Source organism: Anser cygnoides, chromosome 16 (genome assembly GCF_040182565.1).
Source record: "Anser cygnoides isolate HZ-2024a breed goose chromosome 16, Taihu_goose_T2T_genome, whole genome shotgun sequence".
Lineage (NCBI taxonomy): Eukaryota > Metazoa > Chordata > Aves > Anseriformes > Anatidae > Anser > Anser cygnoides.
Window position 1 is genome coordinate 7,292,201 of NC_089888.1, and position 19,920 is coordinate 7,312,120.

The 19,920-nt window shown below is 42.1% G+C and overlaps 1 protein-coding gene across 6 annotated transcripts in view; it reads left to right on the top strand.

Annotated features, from left to right (window-relative positions):
- The first annotated feature begins 554 nt into the window (after positions 1–554).
- ZNF217 (zinc finger protein 217) overlaps positions 555–19,920 on the top strand; it is a 28,079-nt gene continuing 8,713 nt past the window's right edge. The window contains exons 1-3 of one of the 6 annotated variants that reach the window (XM_048072562.2): positions 555–790; positions 15,053–16,842; positions 19,022–19,147. In XM_048072562.2, coding sequence (XP_047928519.2) covers positions 15,444–16,842; positions 19,022–19,147 — 1,525 coding nt within the window. In that variant the 5' untranslated portion in view covers positions 555–790; positions 15,053–15,443. Of the gene's footprint in view, positions 791–1,133; positions 1,460–1,651; positions 1,880–2,468; positions 2,869–2,897; positions 3,043–12,903; positions 13,059–15,052; positions 16,843–19,021; positions 19,148–19,920 lie in introns of those variants that run through there. The other 5 variants (XM_013190321.3, XM_013190320.3, XM_066978451.1 and 2 more) reach the window with 5 other exon arrangements.

Genomic DNA, 19,920 nt, shown 5'->3' on the forward strand with positions numbered 1-19,920 from the left:
CTACACTTTTTCCCTGATTTTAGGCTGCAAGTGCTCGCCAATCTATGAGGAGAGCTGACACAAACTGCTATCTTTTTCTGGTTTTCCCCTCATGGCCAGTACCTCCACGTGCTGGTCGCGTTTATTATTCACTTTACTGTACTCTTTATTTATTATTCACTTTACTGTAGTCTTTATGTATATGTTTATTAAGCAAACTACTCCGCAGTAGTCGGAGGCCACCGGGGCTCCAGCGGCGTGCCACCACGAGCCGGCCCAAGCCGTTTCGCCCCACCGGGGCCCACAAAAGCCCACTGATGGCGGCCCCTTCCGAGGCGTATGGCCGTATTTACATTTACAAAGAGGCGGCCGATGGGGCCCCGGGGGCGGAATTGCGGCCCCGGCCCCGTGCCCCACAAAGGCCGGCTCGGCCCCACACCAGGGGCAGCCACCGGCGGCGCTCCGGGGCCCAACGGCTCCTCAAGGGAGCCGCGGGGGGGGGGGGGGGGGGGGCACTGCCGGGCCTCCCCGCTCCTCACGGCCGGCCCCGGGCCGGGGGAAGGCGGGGAAGGGAAGAAGAGAAAGGAGGGGAAGGGAGGCGAGGGGCAGGGCCTGCCGTGAGGGCGGAGCGGGCGGCCGGGGGCTGCCCGAGCAACAGCTGCGGCGGGAGCGGTTTACAAACAGTGCCCCGAACGCCAGCGCCGCCGCCGAGTCCGGGCTCCGGCGACACCGCGGGCGGCCGCCCCCGCTCCCCTCCGTCCCTCCTTGCCCCCACCTCAGGATGCCGGCCGGGGAGGCGGCTCAGGCGCAGGTGAGGGAGGGCTGAGGGTCGGCTGCAGTGAAGGGGGGCTCCCCTCCGGACCCCCCCCCCCCCATCCCCTCGTGTCCCCCCCTACTCATCCGCTCACGGGAGGGGAGCCGCAGCCCCTTCCCCGCGGAGCTGGTCCCCGCGTGATGGAGGGAGGCGGTGGTGAGGGGCAGCACCCCCGCAGGGGGGTCCCCGCTTTGTGAGGGGCTGGGGGGGCCCCCTCGCGGCTGTCCCGGAGCTTGGAGGGTGTGTGTGTGTGTGGAGGGGGGAGGCTGAGGAGGAAGGGCAGGTGAGGGGGGGGGGGCAGGTGAGAGGCGGCGGAGCAGCAGCAGGTAACGAGCCCCTCCCTGGGGGCGGTGGGGGGCGAGCGCAGCCCTTCCCAGCCTCCCTGCCTCCCTCCCAGCCTCCCTCCTTCCCTCCCAGCCTCCCTCCGGTGCCTCCCCGCCGTGCCCGGCTCCCTCCTTCGCCCGCCCCGGGGTCGCCTCCCCCCTGCGCCCCCCGCGGCCAGGAGGTGTCCCCAGGTCCCGCTGCGGCCCCTGCCCCTTCCCTTCCTGCCTCCCCGGGGCTCTCCCAGCGCCGAGGCTGGGCTCTGGGGGCTCCTCTGGGCTCGGGGGGAGCAGGGGGCACCCGCTTCTTTGTGAGCCCGAGATGGTCCTGGAGGAAGGATTTGGAGTAAGTGGCTCGTGGGGCCGGGGATGGGGGGGTTAATGAAAAGTTTATCGATCCGTTTTGCCATTTTTATTTTTTTTTCGTTTTCCTCTCCTAAAGGCTAAACCCTCCTAATTTCTCAGGCATCGTGTTTCTTCTCTTTTTTTTTTTTTTTTTTGAAGAGGAATAGGAAGTTTAGAAAATAAATAAATAAGCCCCAACTGACTTCTTAGGCAACAAAGACGTTGCCAAGCGAGGACAATAAAATTCTAGAATATCTAGAGATTGAATTTCACTCCTGCTCCGTGATACCCGCCGGACTTTCTGTTCCTGGGGGTGGAGGGGGGGGGTGTTTGTTTGTTTCCCACACAGAAAACCTGCAGCCAGAGTGAGCTGTGTGTGTACTCTAATGAGCCATCCCATAAACGTGCTGTGTGACTCCCAGTAAGTATCTGAATTGAAGTGTAATAGTTTTGAAGTGGCGGTGAACAACAATCTTTATGCTGTGTTATTGATCTGCTGATGAAAGGCGTTTGGATCTGAAAGGGGTTTAGTTTAGGGTTTTTGTGTGCTTAAAGGTTTTTTTTTTTTTTTTAAGGCAACAACACTTTTTTTTTTTTCCTCTTTCTGAAATGACCTTGAGAGCTTTAAAACTCCATCAGTTTCTACCCAGTGGCTTTGAGGGGAAGGCAGTAGCAGAAGCATCTAGTGAAAATCGAAAATAGAAATAGGAACTGAAGTAGGTGCAGTGAAATGTTTTCTTATAGAAGTATGTGAAAAGGGAAGTTTTTGTAAGAATGTGTGAAAAAGAAGAGAGGGAAATAACGCAGTTTCAGATGCAACGAGAGAGCGAGCATATCATTCTTCACATTTTATTAGGCCCTGAGCTGCAGGACTGATACGATCTGGAAGACACCGAAATAAAACGCCTAACTACAAGTTGAATAGCAGGCATTGACTTGCTGACCAGGGCTTACATGCTCCTTGCTTGGGGGGGGCTGGCTCTGCCTCTGCAAAGGTATCGGAGCACCGAGCTATGACAATGGCTTGCGAGCGCTTTCACGCCATGTTTTATTGCTCCTAGGAGCTCCCACTGCCTGTAGGTTTGGGAACACGGCTGAGACTTTAATTCGGGATGTCCACCCCAATGTTCAAGCGTTTCCTGGGATAACACAGAAGGACGGTTTTACATCAGGAGGATAAGCTGCATTCTTTGGCAGAGGGGGAGGGCAGGGGGGAAAGGGTGGAGGAGGCGTTTTTTTTTTTTTCTTCCCCTTTAACTAGTTCTGTAACTGAGTCAATATTTTAAGATCTGTAGCAGGAATGTGGCTTTGTGATCACTGATCTTTCTGCAACACTTCTGAAAAGGAGCAATACTGTAATTCCCTGCGAAATATTCGGGTTTTCTCTCTTTCGGCTCCCGCTTGCAATCGGTGTGAGTTTTCAAGTTCTGCCTTTTAAGTTTGTTAGGGTGATGAATATGAAAAGCAAATAACTTCAGAAACGCGGTTATTACAGGGATTATTGATTGGCTTGGCCTACAGCCAGCAGCTCTTCTGCCGGCACCGGAGTTGCTGACTTAAATTCTGGAGATTCTTTCAAAATATGTAAGTCTTTGTGCATCGTTAAACAATATACCGGGCTATTTAAGAACAGTAGATCAGTTTTTTAGTTAAGGTTGTTCAATTATGTCTTCATCGCTTTGGAGTTGGTTGAATGACTTGACATGAGATTAAGCACAACAAAAGAAAAGGCAGGGGAACAACAGCTGCCTGCCAGCACCAGAGCACTCGTATTCCTAGCAGTTAAGCATTTTTACCTTCTAGTATTCTGTGGTGTCAGGTTTAAACGTTAATATTTATATTCGTGTTTACAAGAACCTTAGGCATTCTGATAACACATCAGGCACTGAGTCCTGGCTATTCGTGTTTTGGGGTTGTTTGTCTCTTGCATTTTTAAGAAAACTACCTTCAGATCTGATACTAAGGAGTGAATTGATCTCATTAACTTTTCAGACAAAAGTAGCAAACAGTCCCCACTAGTTTGTACTTGTTTAGTTACTGTGTGGTAAGAACTTTAAGGTGTGTCCTTAATGGCAGCTGACGATTCTTGCTGAGAAGCCTTGTTTATTTTAGGTAGATGTTTTATACAGAATTTCCAGTGGGACGAATTACTACACTGCCTGCACTTAGCCTTTCTGAAGACTGGCTGTAAGCATAAGAGAATAATTTTACCATGCTGCAATCAGTATATATATTTTTAAATTAAAGTCATTAAGTTTTACTGTGTATTTTGAGGGTTTTCCTACTTCCTTTGTTTAAACGTTCTTAAACGGTGCATATCATACATGAATTTAAAACATTCATATGGCACTATTGGGCTGGATTTACATTTAAAATGAGTACCTACATTCTTGCTGATCAAAATAGAAAAAGTATTTCTTTAAATAAGTGGATGTTTTCTGGTTTTGAATGTGGTAAGAGGACTATATTTGTATCTTGTAAACAAAGTTTCGTATTAAGTAGTCTTTACAGAATGGCTTCCAGGCTTTGGATTAGAGGATTTTTTCCTTCATTTTAAGTGAATATTTTTTTGTCCTTTGTTTTGGTAAGGGTGGGGGGAGCAAGATTTAGCACAGGGGCTGGAAAGGGGAAGCTAATAAACTTTAGCACCTTTATCAGACTGTCTTATGAAAGGTTACTTCATTTTGGCTTCCTCTTTCATGAGATCACATTCAAAAATTCCTTTTTGAGCACTTCTAACCTTCAGAAAGTACCTTTCCCTTACTGCTATACTTTCATGTAGAATGAGGTTGCTAGATTAATATCACATTTTATATGAACAGAGTGCTAAGCTATTACTGTGATCAGGGGAAATAATTTTAAAAGGGAACTCTTGAGTTTCCCTTGACTTTCAAAACAGCGATTACAATAAACTCTTAATTACAAACTCTCAGATTTTTGTAACTAAGGAGCTCTGGGGAAACATTAAGTAAATTTTAACTTCCCTTTGTTCTTGGGGACTTTTTTTGTCCCAACTCTTTCTAACCTGAACCTTGATATGGAATTCATTGTCCTGGTAAAGGATTCCATGCTCTGGGTATGTAAATACACTCCCTCTTTCCTGTGTTATGAAATGTGCAACTACCACTGGCATATGGAAAGAACAGCCCCGTACCCCCTTCTCCTCCCCAAGGTAAAACGGGCTAAGCTTTCTTTTCTTTGCAAGCAGCTGAAAGAAGAGTTTGACCTTTGAACTCCCCCTCACACTTCCACCCTGCTTTCAGGATGATTAAATAACCAAGGATATTTGCCTGTGTCTTATGCTTATTTATCTCACTTAAAATGTTCTAATACTTAACTGTTGAGGTATTGTCTTTAAATATAGCAAGATAGTACATTTCAGCTACAGCAGGGCTGCCATTTGCCAGCTCAGCCCTCTTATTTTTGAGACTCTGGATTTAGAACATCAGCATTCCAGTAAGATCCTCTTTCCACATCTCATAACTGCATTAATTTCAAACTACTATTTGCTTTTAATGGACTCGGGGCTGTTTCTGATGACCCTTGACCCCCCACTTTTAAGGTAACTTTAGTAACCAAAAAGTTGAACAGAGTTTTTCTTTGTGGCGCATGAATACGATCAGGGGATTCTGCTGACTACTGTATGCATGCTTTTAGAGAGATGTGACTCATACCACGAGAGATTTGCAACTGAAGACAAAAGTAAGGAAAAGGATATGACCAAGCTGTGTAAGATTCTCAATGTGTTGTATTTTAAGATTTAAAAAAAGGCACGCTTTTCCAAGCTAAATTTGCCTTGCTTTTTCTGTACCTCCAAACACAAGGCTTTGGTTTTAAAACCAAACACAAAGATTTGGTTTTAAACATCAACTTTTTTTTTTAAGTGAAATTCCCAAATTTTGTTTTATTGCTGGTAAAAACTTATGTCAACAGGAGAAAAATATATTAAAATTTCTACTGTTACAATCATATGGCTTTGGTCAGGGTAGTTTATAGCTTATAAATCTAGCTGCTCTTGTGATTCTTCCCCTTCTTTTTCTTTTTTTCTTTTTCTTTTCTTTCAGTGTCGGGGGGGGGGGGGGGGAACAGGCTCAGTGGTGTGATAGGAACTGACATCAAGTTTCAAAGTAAACCAGGGTGGGTGCTGGGAGAAGTGAGGTATAAATGCAAAAAGAGACATACTTGTTTATGTACACACAGTGTCTGTGAGTGTGTTGCAGGAGAAGGAATTAGTACTCAGACTGCCTTGGGAATTTCAAAAGAAAGTAGAAGAGGAAATGTAGTTAAAATATGCAGGAAAATCTATGTAGATCAGTGTGACTTAGAGATTTGAGCAGAAACCTGTCCACGTATAAGTGAATAATTGACCGGGTAGTGATTTTCTATGTGCTAAAGATTTTATGTAACTAAAGTATCAAAGTCTGAGTTTGTTTATGCACAACAGGTACACTTGCATTTTTCTGTGTAATAAAGTGTAGAGCAGTTTGCCTCTGACATAAGCGACTGTAGGGAATTAAAGGCCCTTGTATCGCGCTTATGCGTATTGTGGTGGTTGGGAGCTGATTGGGTGGGACCTTTGGGGTTATGTCAGCCTCTGTTTCTTCTCCTACACAGGTAGGAAGAAGCAAATGAGATGTGCTCCAAAACATGTGATGTACGTAGTTACATAGTGTACTGTTAGGAAAATGGGCATAAAGGTGGTCTGGAGAAACCACTGCTTTTGTTTAGCTTTAGTGCTCATTTCTAACCTTTTTTTAATGCTAGTAAAATTTCATATAGGAAACTTCTGCTTATTTCTTCTTTTCAGAAAGGTCAATTTCTTGTGGATGCTGACTCTTGTTTCTAGGATAGCGTGACACCTTGAAGCCCAGTGAGGTGCACTATGCCATCTCATACATCCCTTCAGTCCAATAGTGTTGGATAATGTGATGCCAGGGAACTAAAAATCGAGTCTCCATCAGTTGGTGCTGGCCTCTGGAAGAGCTCCCACCTGCACGGAATAAAGGAGGCAGCGATTTGAAATGTCTATTTCTAGCACACTTCTATTTTAGTATCTTCAGATGCTATGCCAGGGGATGACTTGAGTAGCAGTAAATGTCTTTCCATCAGGCTGTGTACCTTTTTCCATCTTTCAGGACTGATTTTTGCTAATATACACTTGTGGATAACTTCAAAGTGACAACTTTGAAGTCAGCCTGCTGCAGAGGGGAGGGGTAAAAAGCTGCTGCTTTTTTTCTCCCAAAGTACAGGGGCTTAAACTGTGCTGGGTGAGAGTTAGATTCAGAGTTGAAATCAGGTGAGAGGACTAGGGAAGACCAATGACCTGGACAAAGTGAGCTCTTTGGAAGTGACTACTACTCTCAAATTCAGGAATAACAAAGGATCTCTTTTCCTGTTATTTCACCTTTGCTGCCCAAAAGGATGCATCGTCCCTATAATTGCCACAGAGGAACGGCAGGCTCGTGAGTAGTAAGGAGTTGTCTGATTTGGTAAACTCTGAATTTACCACTTCTTTGTAGTGGTGGCTGCTGGAGAGATCTAACATGCTTCTGCCAAGAAGTGTTAAAAATAAATAAGTAAATTAAATTTGCTGTTAAGGTCTCTGAAAATACCTTCTTTCAAATGGAAACCAAAGCTAAACATATAAGGCGGTTTATGTAAGGTGAGACTGACTCAACAATAAAAATGTATCTCTTACTGCACCGAGAGTCTTTACCTGTTGTGGAGAGAACAATAAACTGTTTTGTAAGGTAAGGGGTCATTGCCAGTTTAAGTGTGTGTAACTTCTTAATTTAATGAAGTTGCATCATATGGCAGTGGTGAAATGTGTCCCAGACTTATTTAAAATGGGATTGCTCTTGTCTTTCAGCCCTTCCACGCCAGGTATTGGCTCCTTCATATTGTCTAAAGTACACTTTGCTTTTGTGGTTCTTGAGAAATTCTCTCCTAATCAGAGGGAGGGGGAAAAGAGAAAAATCTGGCCGTTAGAGCAGTCCTCCTAACTTCAAAAGTCAATACTTATTTGTAGCACTTCCTACTTTAATGCCAAGAATTAGTCTCTTTTATATTTGCTCTTGCTCTGTGGAGGAAAAACATGTGCAAAGTGATGCAAGCTTATATGTTCTCTGCTTTAAAAGGAATAATTACATCTTTTGATAGAAGAGGCATTCAGTTCACTGAGGGAGACGCATTCAGCTCATCCATCCTCTGCCAAAACAGTTAGACATATAGCCTTAAAGAAAAAGGGACTCCGCAGGAAAAGGTTTTTAGAGAAAGGATATCCTTTGTTTCTATTAGTATAGATGTCTGAAATGGGGGGGGGGGGGGGGGGGGGGAGTTTTCCTAATATTGTTCATTATTAACTACTAGTTATTTTCCACTGGTGATTAAAATCCTGTTTGCTAGACTTCGGGGGGAAAAGGATTTGCATGTGTATCTGTCTTATCTGGCTACAAAAGAGTTTTCAATTCAAAATCTTTCTAAAGTGTTTGTGGAGAAATGCCTGGGTAGTAACATTCTTGTGTTCTGGTGTACGACTGTTCCTTTAGGTCTGCTTTTTGTGAATTGTCTTAGTTTCACTGCATTGGACAGCTCTAGTTGTGTGAGAAGGCCCTGTAACTGGGGGAAATAGAATAGCCTTTCTTTTAGAGAGGATGAAAAGATAGACCATGAAAACCCCTCCAAGAACTGAAGTTTAAGATAACTTTGAAAACTTCAAGCCTGAAGGATGAACACTTCAGTGTGTGCAGCATTTAGGGAGTGGAAATTCCAATTTGTGGTCATCTTTTATGTTCTCTTTTCAACCTGAACGTCTTCGTTTTGATCTTTTCCTGCAACTGAAACAAACAACTCTCTTCCTCCCCTTCCTCCCGCTAGATCTCCATTTCCTTTAAAGTACTCATGTTAGTTCTTTATCAGAATGAACTGTTAACAAACTTTTATTTAAGAACATTTTTGTACTTGAACGGTTGGCAGAAATATTTGTGGTTGAGAAGCTGTGCTAGGTGTATTTACATGCTCCTCCGTTAACAAAGAAATGTACTGGGAAGTTGTTAAAATGATTTACAGTGAAAAGAGAGAAGGGAGTAGCTCTTCCCTTCCCTAGAAAGCAATAGGACACAAAGTAATGAAGAGTAAGTTATTGGCTTCATGTAGTGTTATGAAGAAAAGCTGAGTCTTCTGCTGTTCTGCAAAATAATGCTTAATCTGGGCTGACTTTTATAGCTTTCCAGTGTTCAGCTCGAGTCGCAGGCAGATGGGCACTGTACTCAGAAATCGGGTCTCAGTCCATGGAACATATGACTTGTTGCCTTCCCTGGGTTTAGGGGCTGCCATTTCTTCAAACTGAGGCAGGGAAGACATTTGTCTGCTATGGGAGAACAGCTTACTGCATGAGGTGTGACACACGGCTTTCCTAAAAGTAGGAAGGGCAATGTGTACTTGACTGAAGTCCAAGCACCTGTAGAGTCAACGTTGGAATTTCACGCTGTGGATCTCTGGGAACTCGACTAACGTTTCAGAGCAATTGGTGAGTTAGTCATAGCACCCCGCAATGACTTCTTGCCTCGCTTTCTGACTAAGCGGAGGGGCTTGTGAAGGCGCAGCACACCAGTGGTGGTGGCACCACAGAGCTCTTGTCACTGGTGGGTTCTGCAAGCACTACGTGAGCGCTACTAGGATGCTGCGTGTACTATCTTGAGAGCTGGGAGCTCTTGAATATTGTTAGGGACTACTTGGGGGTGGTATTTCTGCTTAGTGTCTTCTATGCACACTTGGTGTGGTGCAACTGCCTTACTATGTGCAATGAGATGGATGTAATCTTAAAGAAAGCTCTAAGCTAAGTTCAGCCTTAGCTCTAAAAAAAAAGAGAAGTTGTATTTAGTTATGCACAAGCTATTCTATGATCAATACTGCCCCAACTGTAGATGTGCCCAGCCAAAATAAAAAATCTCCATAAGGTGGCTTTCCTTTGCAAGCAAAGGGTGGAGGTTTCAATAAGGAAAAAGTGGTTAATTGCTTCATTTTATCTACGTTCATCAGGCAGAACTGGAACAGCTATTCTGCAAAAGCAGAAGTTTTAGATTGAAATAAAAAAGATGTTTAAAGAACTCGTCAGTGGTTTCCAATAAGCAATCATCAGTATAGGATCTCTCATTAGCAGCGTCGAAGAGGAGGAACCTGTTCTGAGGTATACACGTGCCAAGAGGGGAAAAAAATCGTGTTCAATGACTCTGACCTCTTGAAACTGAGGAGAATTGAGGAAAAACTTTGAAAGCAGGTGGAATTCCTTTACATGCATGTTCCTGGAGTGCCTTGTACCTAGTACAAGTGAAGGTGGCTACTCCCCGGTGTGCTGGCAAGGCAGGGCTGTCTGCTGGCACGGGGCTGTGGGGCATTCGAGCCCTCTGAACTTCAGCGGTATGGCAAAAGAATCGGGGTATCCGTCTGTCCGTCCAGCAGTGCCAGCTTCACTACTGGCCTTGAGCTTAAGGACCTGCCAGCAGGTTGCTGAGGTTGTCCTCTGAGTACATCATGCGTAGGAGATACAAAAGTAACCCAAGTGTCACTTATCTCCTAGCTGTAGCTTCTAGTTTTCTCACTTCTGTTTTTAAGAAACTGTTGCAGCAACTAGGTTAACTTCTGTAATTGGTGGGGTTTGCTTCTTGCAGTTAAGCAGCAGTCAGTTTTGCTAGCGCACAACTCACAAGGTTTAGTTGTTTGTCCTGCTACCAGCTATGCAACTTCTACTCCCAGAGCTCTGTAGTGTTTGAAGCAAGAAATGTGGTTGGACTTTGCTGTTCTCTGAAAGGTGTGTCTAGAATTTTTATTACATATTCATGGACGTTTTGAAATGCAGGAAGTAGAAATGCAATAAAATTACTACTGATCGGTCATTTCCCAAAGAAATCTTTGAGACTGTAACATGTAGTCTTTAGTTGTGTAATTTAATAAAAATAAATTAAACTTCTCTACAGGCACTTAATTAAAACTTTGTCAGCTCTAATAATCTATTTAGATGCAGCAGGTTTTTGGTGTGGTTATTAGGTGGTGTGGCAAGCGCAATGGAAAGATGTTCTCATCTGTCCAGCTCAATTTTTATTTATATACATTTTGTGGTGTTTATACATACAATGGGTATGGCTGTAAACGTGTTAAAATATTTGACCAAAGACCACATAGCCAACTCTGACTCCTGTGAACGGCTCTGGGTTTTGCTGGCAGGATAAAGCTCAGTAGATGGCATCCTTGGGGGAGAAGGACTCACCTGGAGCCTGGGCAAGGCGGGTTCCTCCCTGCTGCTTGTACCGGTGGGCCTGGGGCTCTGCTGGAGGTGCACGTTGTCGTCCACAAATGGTGACCAGGGAGGTCAGAAGATTTATTGACTCACTGAAACGTGAGGGGGGAGGGATAGTCAGCCTCTGTTTTCAACTTTGAGTTAATCTGCAGCAAACTTAGAGCTTTTTCTACAGCTATTGGGACCAAGGGGTTTCCTGTTGTAGTCTGCTCTTTACTCAAGATCTCTGGCTGTCGGACACTGGTATTGTGTCCTGTTCTTCATTTCTCTCCCCTGACCTTTTGTCTTCTGAAAGTGAAAGACTACAGAAGCTACCCCAGGTACTGCAATTTTTTTTTGAGCCAATGTACAGACCTTCAGACATAAATAGTTACAGTGCCCCTATAGACTGCAGGTTGTCTACTTTCCCAAGTAAGCAATAATATGGAATTAAGGCAACTCTTTACAGTTTTGCTGCTACGCAGAGGGTTTTGAATAACAGGAATGTAATTAATCAGCATTTTTTGATCCTCAAATCCAAGGCATATTATTATCTTCACTAGGAAGAAAAGTCTTTTTTTTTCAAATAATGGATAAAATTGTAGTGCAGATATTCAGCTTACAGTTTAAGCATGCATTAGCTTGTCTAAACAGTAAGAGCCCCTTTTACAAGCTGTTTGTCTAATCAGAGTGAAATACGAAATCACCGGATACAGAAATAAAGGTAGTCTTCCATCTCACCTGGAGAAAGTCACCTTCTGACTGTAGTAGTAGGGTCTTTTTTTCTTTTGTTTGGTTATAATTTTGTCTAGTTGCATCTGCAGTTTTCTTTAGAAATTCTACCTGAAGGGTTTTTCCTGTCTATAGGTATTATCTCCTGTATATAATGGTACACCCGAGAGAAAAATAGTTGTCTGAGCTGCAATTAGGTGTTTGGATTCTAAAACAGGAATATCTTGCTCTGCTTTGCAGTGCTGCCTAGAGGATGAGCTGTGCCCAGTTCTTCAAAAGTGTTCTGAGCCTTCTATTAACAAAGTGAAAGCTTGAAAAGCATTCAGCAGCTAACATGGGTCAGTGGATGAGATACGGAGCTCTGAAGAGCCATGGAAGAATTCTTCAAAAGATTTGTTCTAGTCTACCAATACCTGTTAAAACTTGGACCCAAACTCCTCTCATGATCCGTGTGTTAGTTGTATACTTGGTATTTGCACATGCAGTTGTGAGGACAGGCTCAGTTTTTTTTACAATTCAGTAATTTTTACACTTTGATACAGTGAGATGAGGTGAGATTGAAGTGGACCAACTTCCCAAGAGCTTGCCAGATAAAATGTTGTCGATCATTTGAGGTTCATTTCATATGCATCAGTGACCAAACTAGGGCAGTTTCTAGATTTGATCCATGCCAGTCTCTTAAATTCTAATAATCTTGAAATGTTTTTTTTTTTTAATGTTTCTATTACCATAGGCTAGGTTTGAGTGGAAACATGTGGTGGTTCCTATTACAAGGATGCCCCTTCTACCCTCATCTCACCCCAGAATACTGAAATATCTTTCTGTGGAGGACAGGGGACTGCACGGGGATTTCTGATGGCTTTCATCTGTGTTTTCTCCACAGTGACTTCATTCTGGTTGCTCTGCCTGTTGTGTGTATGTTGTAATGCCACAAAGTGGGGAGAGTAACAGACTGGCATTTTCTGTATTCCTAGACGGCGAGGTAATGGTTGATGATGACTCTCAGCAATTTGGTACGTGGGACTGCAGAGACACTGGCCTTTGGGTCTGACTTTGTCCCAAAGTGCCTGTGGCCTTTGTGTGGGATGATTCTTACGTCTATTGCTGCAGAGCACTTACCTGTGTCTCTGAAAGGAAGTGCATTAAGTTCAGTTTTTATCTTGCTTCGATATTCATTATAGGTGTTTAGGAGTCTTTCAAAGTGGCTGTTCATTTTTAGTTTGCAAATAATTTATTTTCAGGCAGATAGCCACCATCTATGCACACGAGCTCTGCCACAGCATGTTATCCTGTTGTGTAAAAATACCTCCTAAAACTACAGTAGAAACAGAATGAAACAGCAAGTTGAAACATGAAGTAAAACATGCTAACCATTACTCTTTGATATGTTTTTCCTTATGCTTTACAGGAAGGGAAAGCTTTCTGAATATTTCAGCTTCAGACTTTTGTGATAGCTTCTCCACCTGCCTGTTAGGGCCGATTGAAAGCCAGAAAGTCAGAAGTGAGTGAGGAAGATAGCAAGGCAAAAGTGAAGGCCACAGCAGAAGCGATTCAGAAGTGTCGCACCACAGACTGAAGCTGCCTACTACAGAAGGTTTTTGAGTCATTATGAAAAGAGGAAGTGTTAATCATGGCAGTGATTAAACTGTAAAAGGGGATAAAGGCCAGAGTCGGAGATTTTGGCTGCAGAAAATTTGGGTTCTGTTGCCATCAACCTGTCAGCCTGTAGCTTGTTCCCTCTTACGCTTTCTACCCTTACCCCCCAGTCTCCTTCTGTTTTGAGTTTTTGGTCTAGTCCTGAAACAATGTGGCTTTAAAAAAGCTAGAAGGGACCACTATGGGTTCTTGGTACTGAATCGAATTGTTGTCTAGACCTTGGTTAGATGACTGGACAATGAGCAGATTAAGCTCTGGAAATGAAGGAAAAAATGGAATACAAGCAGTTGGCAAAAGTTATTTTATTCTGTGTTGGCATTTGGGTGATTTTTTTTAATCCATCTTCATGAGGTTACATTTTTTGTCTCCGTGGAGGCAGAAAAGGAGCTAACTTTGCAAATTAAAACCAAGATATACTCAGGACCAGGCTATAGTGCAGTGAGATGAAGTGTTTGAGAGGTTGGACCTAACACTCCTAGCAATGTGTTGTCGTGTTTCCTTTCCCTGGTGGTTATTTTACCTGGGATTGACTGTTCAGTGGTAGACAAAGGTTTCTAGTATTGCTGAAGGCTTACCAAACCCAGGGTCTGAGGTAGTTGCCTTTTGGCTTCAGTGGGTTAAAGGTCCTGTTCCCCCCTCCCCAGCTGATGGCTGCAGAGGTACTGGTTGTGGGAGCGTCATCTGTGCCTGGTAAAAAGTAAAAGTTTCAATTTTCCACCCAAATGTAACAATGCAGAAGTGGAAGTCCAGAGGAAATTAAACAAAAAAAACTACTTCGCTTGTACTGTCTTCTGCTATATGAGCTATAGAGCATATTGTGTTCTGAGACATTAATTCAAGTAATGTGAATCACTAGCCAGCTGTCTCTTATGAAATAATTTGTGAAAGTTTGAGGCTTGAGTCAAATTTTAAATGCATTCTTTTCATTAGATATTCGTGCCTTTGGAAACGTCCTGAGATGAGGCGCATTTCCCATTCAATTTATATGGTCGTGTATTATTCTGGTAAACCTTTTCTTTACCCCCGAATTTGATCAAGAAGAATCCTGAACTCCAAAACTATAATTTGACAACTCTAAGAGTTGCCGCTAGCAGACCCAATAGTTCTTATGGAGTTGTGATTAAGTGTATCATAACCCTTTTAAATCCAGTGGAATCTGAAACTTTCACTTTGGAATAAAATCAAACACTTTCTGTTGCACACAATTTGAACTTGGAAGCATTTCCTTTCTAAGTGTAATAGTGGCCTCTTGGATGATTTTAAATACTAAACTACTGGTCAAGAAACTGTATCATTAGGCCACTCCAAAATTTGAGTTGATCAAATTGTGTCAAAGGTTGTAAATCTGTGGATGATATTAAAAGCTCTGAGTCGTGGTATTAAAGAATAGCTGTTAATACAAGGATTTGTACTTACACTTACTGTGTACTAGAACTATGAATGCTAATTCCAAGCTGTCTAATCTTGGCGAGGGGTGGTGATGGTGGGGTGGTTGCTCAACAGCTATTACTAAACAGATGAGCAGTTTTACCCTGCCTCTAAACTCTGGTTTCGCAGGTTCTTGGAAAGGTTACTTTGGCTTGCTGCATTTGTCACGAATTCAGTTAATGCACAGATTGAAATATGGTTTCAGCCGCTTTATGTAGATGAATAAGAGTAGATAATAAATAAAGGATTGCTTTTATATAACAATCTCAAAGCAGTAGGCCAAACTAATGGCATAGATGGATGTTAAAGACCATACTGTTTATTTCAACTGTGGTAGGTAGAAAATTGACGAGCATCTTCTACCTGTCCCCTATTGACTAGTAAAGTATGCCTGCTGTGTTCGAGAACGTTCAGTAGTTCTCTAGTCCTAAAGTTCTTTATTTGGGAGACAATGCCTTCCTTTTCTTTTGAAAAGTCTTACTGACTACTTTCTCTCTTTTTCAGGTGCTGGACTTCTTTGTGGCACTGAACTTGTCCTTGAGTATATTTTGCTCAATGCAACTATTTGAAATGTTTGTACAGAAAAACTAAGTGCAACTGACTGTTTCTACAGACTTGAAAAATCAGAAGAAATAGTTCAAGAAACCTCATTCAGTCACTGAGAGAACCAATGGATACACTTTCAGTGATGTCTGAACACGGACAAAAATGAAAAAGAAATAATCTTTTGCTTGTGGAAAACAAATCTTTTTCCTGGCAGAGGTCTTTTAGCTTAGCAGACTTGCAAGCACATGTTGGAGAACTTTACAAGTGTCCTTATTGTGATCAGTGAACATCCCCCAAAGAACTGAAACCTTACATTAAAACACGTAATAGGGAACAGAACGTAGGAAACATGCCAACTCAGCCTCTCTTGGCATACATGGATGGACCGGATGGAATAGCCAGTACCGTTGGTGCACAGATGGAGAATAATGATGCCTCAATGACAATAAAAGGAACAAATACCATTTCTTACAAAAGCTTGCAAGAAAAGTTTCTCATGCAAGCTGAGGGATGTATGCCTCTGGACTGCATGTTTTGTGATGAGACTTTTAAACATCCTGAAGAACTTGGTAAGCATGTTTTAACTCAACATAGGCCCACTCTTTGTGAACCAGCTGTCCTGCGTGTCGAAGCAGAGTACCTTAGTCCTCTAGATAAATGTCAAGTAAGAACAAATTTGCCTTCTCCAAACAATGAAAAAGACAGTGAAGAACTTAGTTGTGAAGTTTGTGGACAAACATTTGATGAGGCTTTTGATGTCGAGGCGCACATGAAAAAGCATAAAGATTCCTTCACATATTGGTGTAATGTATGTGGAAGAAGATTTAAAGAGCCGTGGTTCCTCAAAAATCACATGAGAACTCATACTGGAAAGCCAGGTTCTAGAAACAAGCTCCAACAAGGTTCTGAAAGCCCCATAACAATAAATGAGGTGGTGCAGGAGCATGTAACTGAAAATGTAACGTCACCTTACAAAATTTGTATGGTTTGTGGCTTCCTATTTCTCAATAAAGAGACTCTAATTGAGCACAGTAAAGTGCACACCAAAGAATCAGTATCCAATGGTGAAAGTCCCCAAGTGACTGGTGAATCTAATCCAGAAGAAACAACTCAAAGAGAAGAATTTCTGCGATTCTTGAATTTAAGACCAAACTTGGTTTCAGAAAATGACAAATCACAAAAACCTGTGAAATGGATAGCTGAACTAGATCCATTCAATACATATCAAGCATGGCAGCTGGCTACCAAAGGTAAAGTTGCAGTTGGGCATGGCCAAATTAAAGAACCAGGGCAAGAAGGAAGTACAGATAATGATGATTCCTCTTCTGATAAAGAAGAACTTGGTGAAATATGGAATGCAAGTAAAGGTAGCCAGACTGAAACTACAGGGAAGTCAAAAGTAAATAAAAACAGCAGTTATACAGGGAATAGTAACTTATCCCAAGACAAATTGAAACATCCCAGTGGTGAAGTGCCTTCTATGGAGATGGATTCTAAATTGTCCCAGAACAAAGAGAAACCAACACACTGTTCAGAGTGTGGTAAAGCCTTCAGAACATACCACCAGCTAGTCCTTCATTCCAGAGTGCATAAGAGAGACAGACGGACTGATGGAGAGACTTCAGCTGCTTCGAGGACTTGCTGTAATGATATAATGGCAAGTCTGGATGAAAATGGAGCAGCAGAGCGAATGGAAGGAGGGTCTGAAGATGGATCTGAAGACGGCCTTCCGGAAACACTTAATCTAGGTGAGCAGCTTTTTTGAGACATGAGATTGAACTGGCTGTTGCTATACAGTTCAGGAGCTGTTTAAAGCCAAAAATGGATCTAGTCTTTCTCAGATATCTTTTTCAAAACTTGCCCTGAGGTACGAAATGCTATGGTGGGAAAAGGGGAAAAGAGAGAAGGAAATGATTGTTCCAACAGCAATGTTTTAAGATCTTTGAAGCTGTGTTGGGCCTTCTTGCAGTTATGATTTGGGTTTCTTGAATAATTGAAATACTTTTAATAACAATCTGTCTAGAAAAAATCTGTCTAGTGTTGTCCCCCCACACGCCTGTAAGATTCATAGTTTTACTGAATATTTTTGAGTACTGCATTATCAGTTACATTCTTGTCCAGCACATGATTTTACAAGTAATATTTCTGAAGTCATTGCATTTTTCACACTTTATTCTGCATCTTGTAAGAAAGGGCAGAAAAATGTCCAGTGCTCAAGATTAGCAGCTATTGGGATCCTGAGAAGTGAAGAATAATTCCAAACTTTTTTCTATCAAACTTTTTTTCTATCCATCTGCAGTTTGCATGCTTATTTTGAAGGGTATGTAACTTGAAAGGCTAAATGTCAGAACAAACAACTTTAAATTAGTTGTGTAAAGGCAAGCATACAGGCTATTAATAATATGTGGACACTATATGTAAGAGGAATATATTTAACTACTTTTCCATGAAGGGTTGCTAGCAGTTCTCTTTGACAGAGGAGATGGACTCAATCTATGTTACCCAGGACTAATTTTGAATCTCACTGTCTCAGGAAAAATGTGATAGTGATGCTAAATGATTCCTTAATTGAAAAAGCTTGCATGTCTGGGGACAAAATGGAGTAGCAAAAAGACTTGTAGCTAATCTAGCACTCTTGTGTGTGACACGTTTTGAGTCTGCCTTTAAAGAACAGACACTTGCATAATCTCAAGAAAAGACATAATGTACAGAATGTCCTGGCACGCACGACTGAGTTTTCCGTTTCTGGTAATGTGCAGCCCTTTATTTTGCCTCCAGTAATAAAGGAATAAAATCATTACCTAATGTTAGCTTGCTTGTTTTGTTTCTCGGTCTTGTCCAAAACGACAACAGCTCTCATTGTGTGATGCTGAGTCATGCTTATTGAGACATTATCTGTTTGTTTAAAACAGCTATGGCTCTTCTTAGCCAGAGTTTAGCCATGCTTAGCATTTCCAGTATGGAAGCTTTCCAACACATAGGAACTGCAGAGAACCATTTTAAGCTGTCTGTCATGGCTTTTAACATCTTAGTCAAGGAAAATGTTTCCTTCTTTCTATTCCCGCTGTAGCATTCTAGTTAGCTCTGACTTGGGTATTTTACTGAAGTTGTCTTGATGTCTTTACAATTCAACCTGCCAAAGAAATCATGTTGATTTGCCTGGTGTCTTGTGTGGAAGTTTTCTCCCCTTTCTTCTCAGACATTGTGCTGTACTTGCCGCCCTCCAGTGGTAATTACTGCTGCTTACACTTGAGTGAAAACAGTTTATCTGTGAATTTGTTCCTTGAAAACATGCCTCTCAGAACTAGCAACCCCGACACTTTCCTGTTTGTCGAAGCTTAACCATTCGTGCTTCTAGTGAAAGATTGCTCATCAAAGCTAAGGCGGCTGTTATACAGGCAAGCACTCCATTGATTAGCACTGAATTATTAAAGAAAAGAATCAGTCTTCCTCCCCAACTTCCTCCTGCAGAACAAGTCCCTGTGTTGTGTCACGGTGCTGAGAGCAGGTTTGCAGCCCAAATGATCCACTGATTGAAGCGTTCCCCTTAAGATAAGAATACAGCTTATAACCTCCGTGAAGTTTTGACATAGGCCATTCTCTGCTGCAGATCATTAAAGATAATTAGATGTTTTTTCTTCTTTGAGGTCAAGTTTTACATCTTGTTTGTTCTCTGGGGCTTCTTCATTTCAGTCACTAACTGCAGCATTACTTGACACAGTTGGAAACCTACGTAACTATTTGGCTTTCTGATCCCGCATGCACCAGTGCAGAGCCAAAGATGCTCACAGGCTGTAGGAGTTGACAATGGTTCGTCATGCTGTGCTTTGTCCTTAATAAAGACAACTAAGATAGTTGTTTATAGTTTTGAAAGGGACTACAAACTTGCATTTGCTCTTCATAATATAGCTATATTTTCTCCCAAAGATAAAAATGAAGATGGTTTGGAAAGAGCAAAAGTTAAAAACCTTGGAGCCTCCAGAGAATGCAGCTATTGTGGAAAGTATTTTCGCTCAAATTATTACCTCAATATTCATCTCAGAACTCATACAGGTAAATGGGCTTCAGCTTTGTGGGAGGGGAAGAAAGTCTGCTGAATCCAATAGGACGGAATATTTGGTTTTGCTTAAGAAAAACGGAAGTTACCTTAACAATTTCTGATGTTAAAAAGTTTTCTCTAATGCTGAGAAAGTTCCAATTGCAATTTCTTAATTTGTTATTTACCTAACTGTAAATCTTTTTGAATAAAGCTAATTATATTATACTCTTAATACTTGTTGTATTTTAAAACTTAGAATTCTTCCTGCTTTTGGCAGTCTAGCAAAAAGATTTTTTTAAACAAACAAACAAAAGAAACCCCTCTACCTTCCAAGTATTAAGTTGGTTTTCTGTTAGTTGCTACTACCTGGGGAAAAAAGTTGTCTATTCCTCAGTTTAATTTTCTGTAGCCAAGCAAACTCTTCCTACTTCTGTTAATACGTGCCCATGTTTCTTTTGAAACAGCTCTATTTATAGAAGAACTGTAACGTTTGTGTTGTTGAATAGCATACTTGTGGTATGATCAAGGACTACAAATTGTTGGAGCTGACCCACAGCTGTACTTCTTGCTTATCTCTGCCAAACATATTGTCAGCTACCATCTCCATACATAGGGAACATGTGGAAAATATCTTCATCAGAACCAGAAGATGTCACTGTAGTTAGCAAAAGTAGTGAGATGTAGTAGTTTAAATGACTTAGTTTGGGATTTAAGTTTATGTGAAAGGGGAAAGAAAAAGCTATTTTACTGTCTTTAATTGTATTCAAGACTTCAAATCAAATTGCAT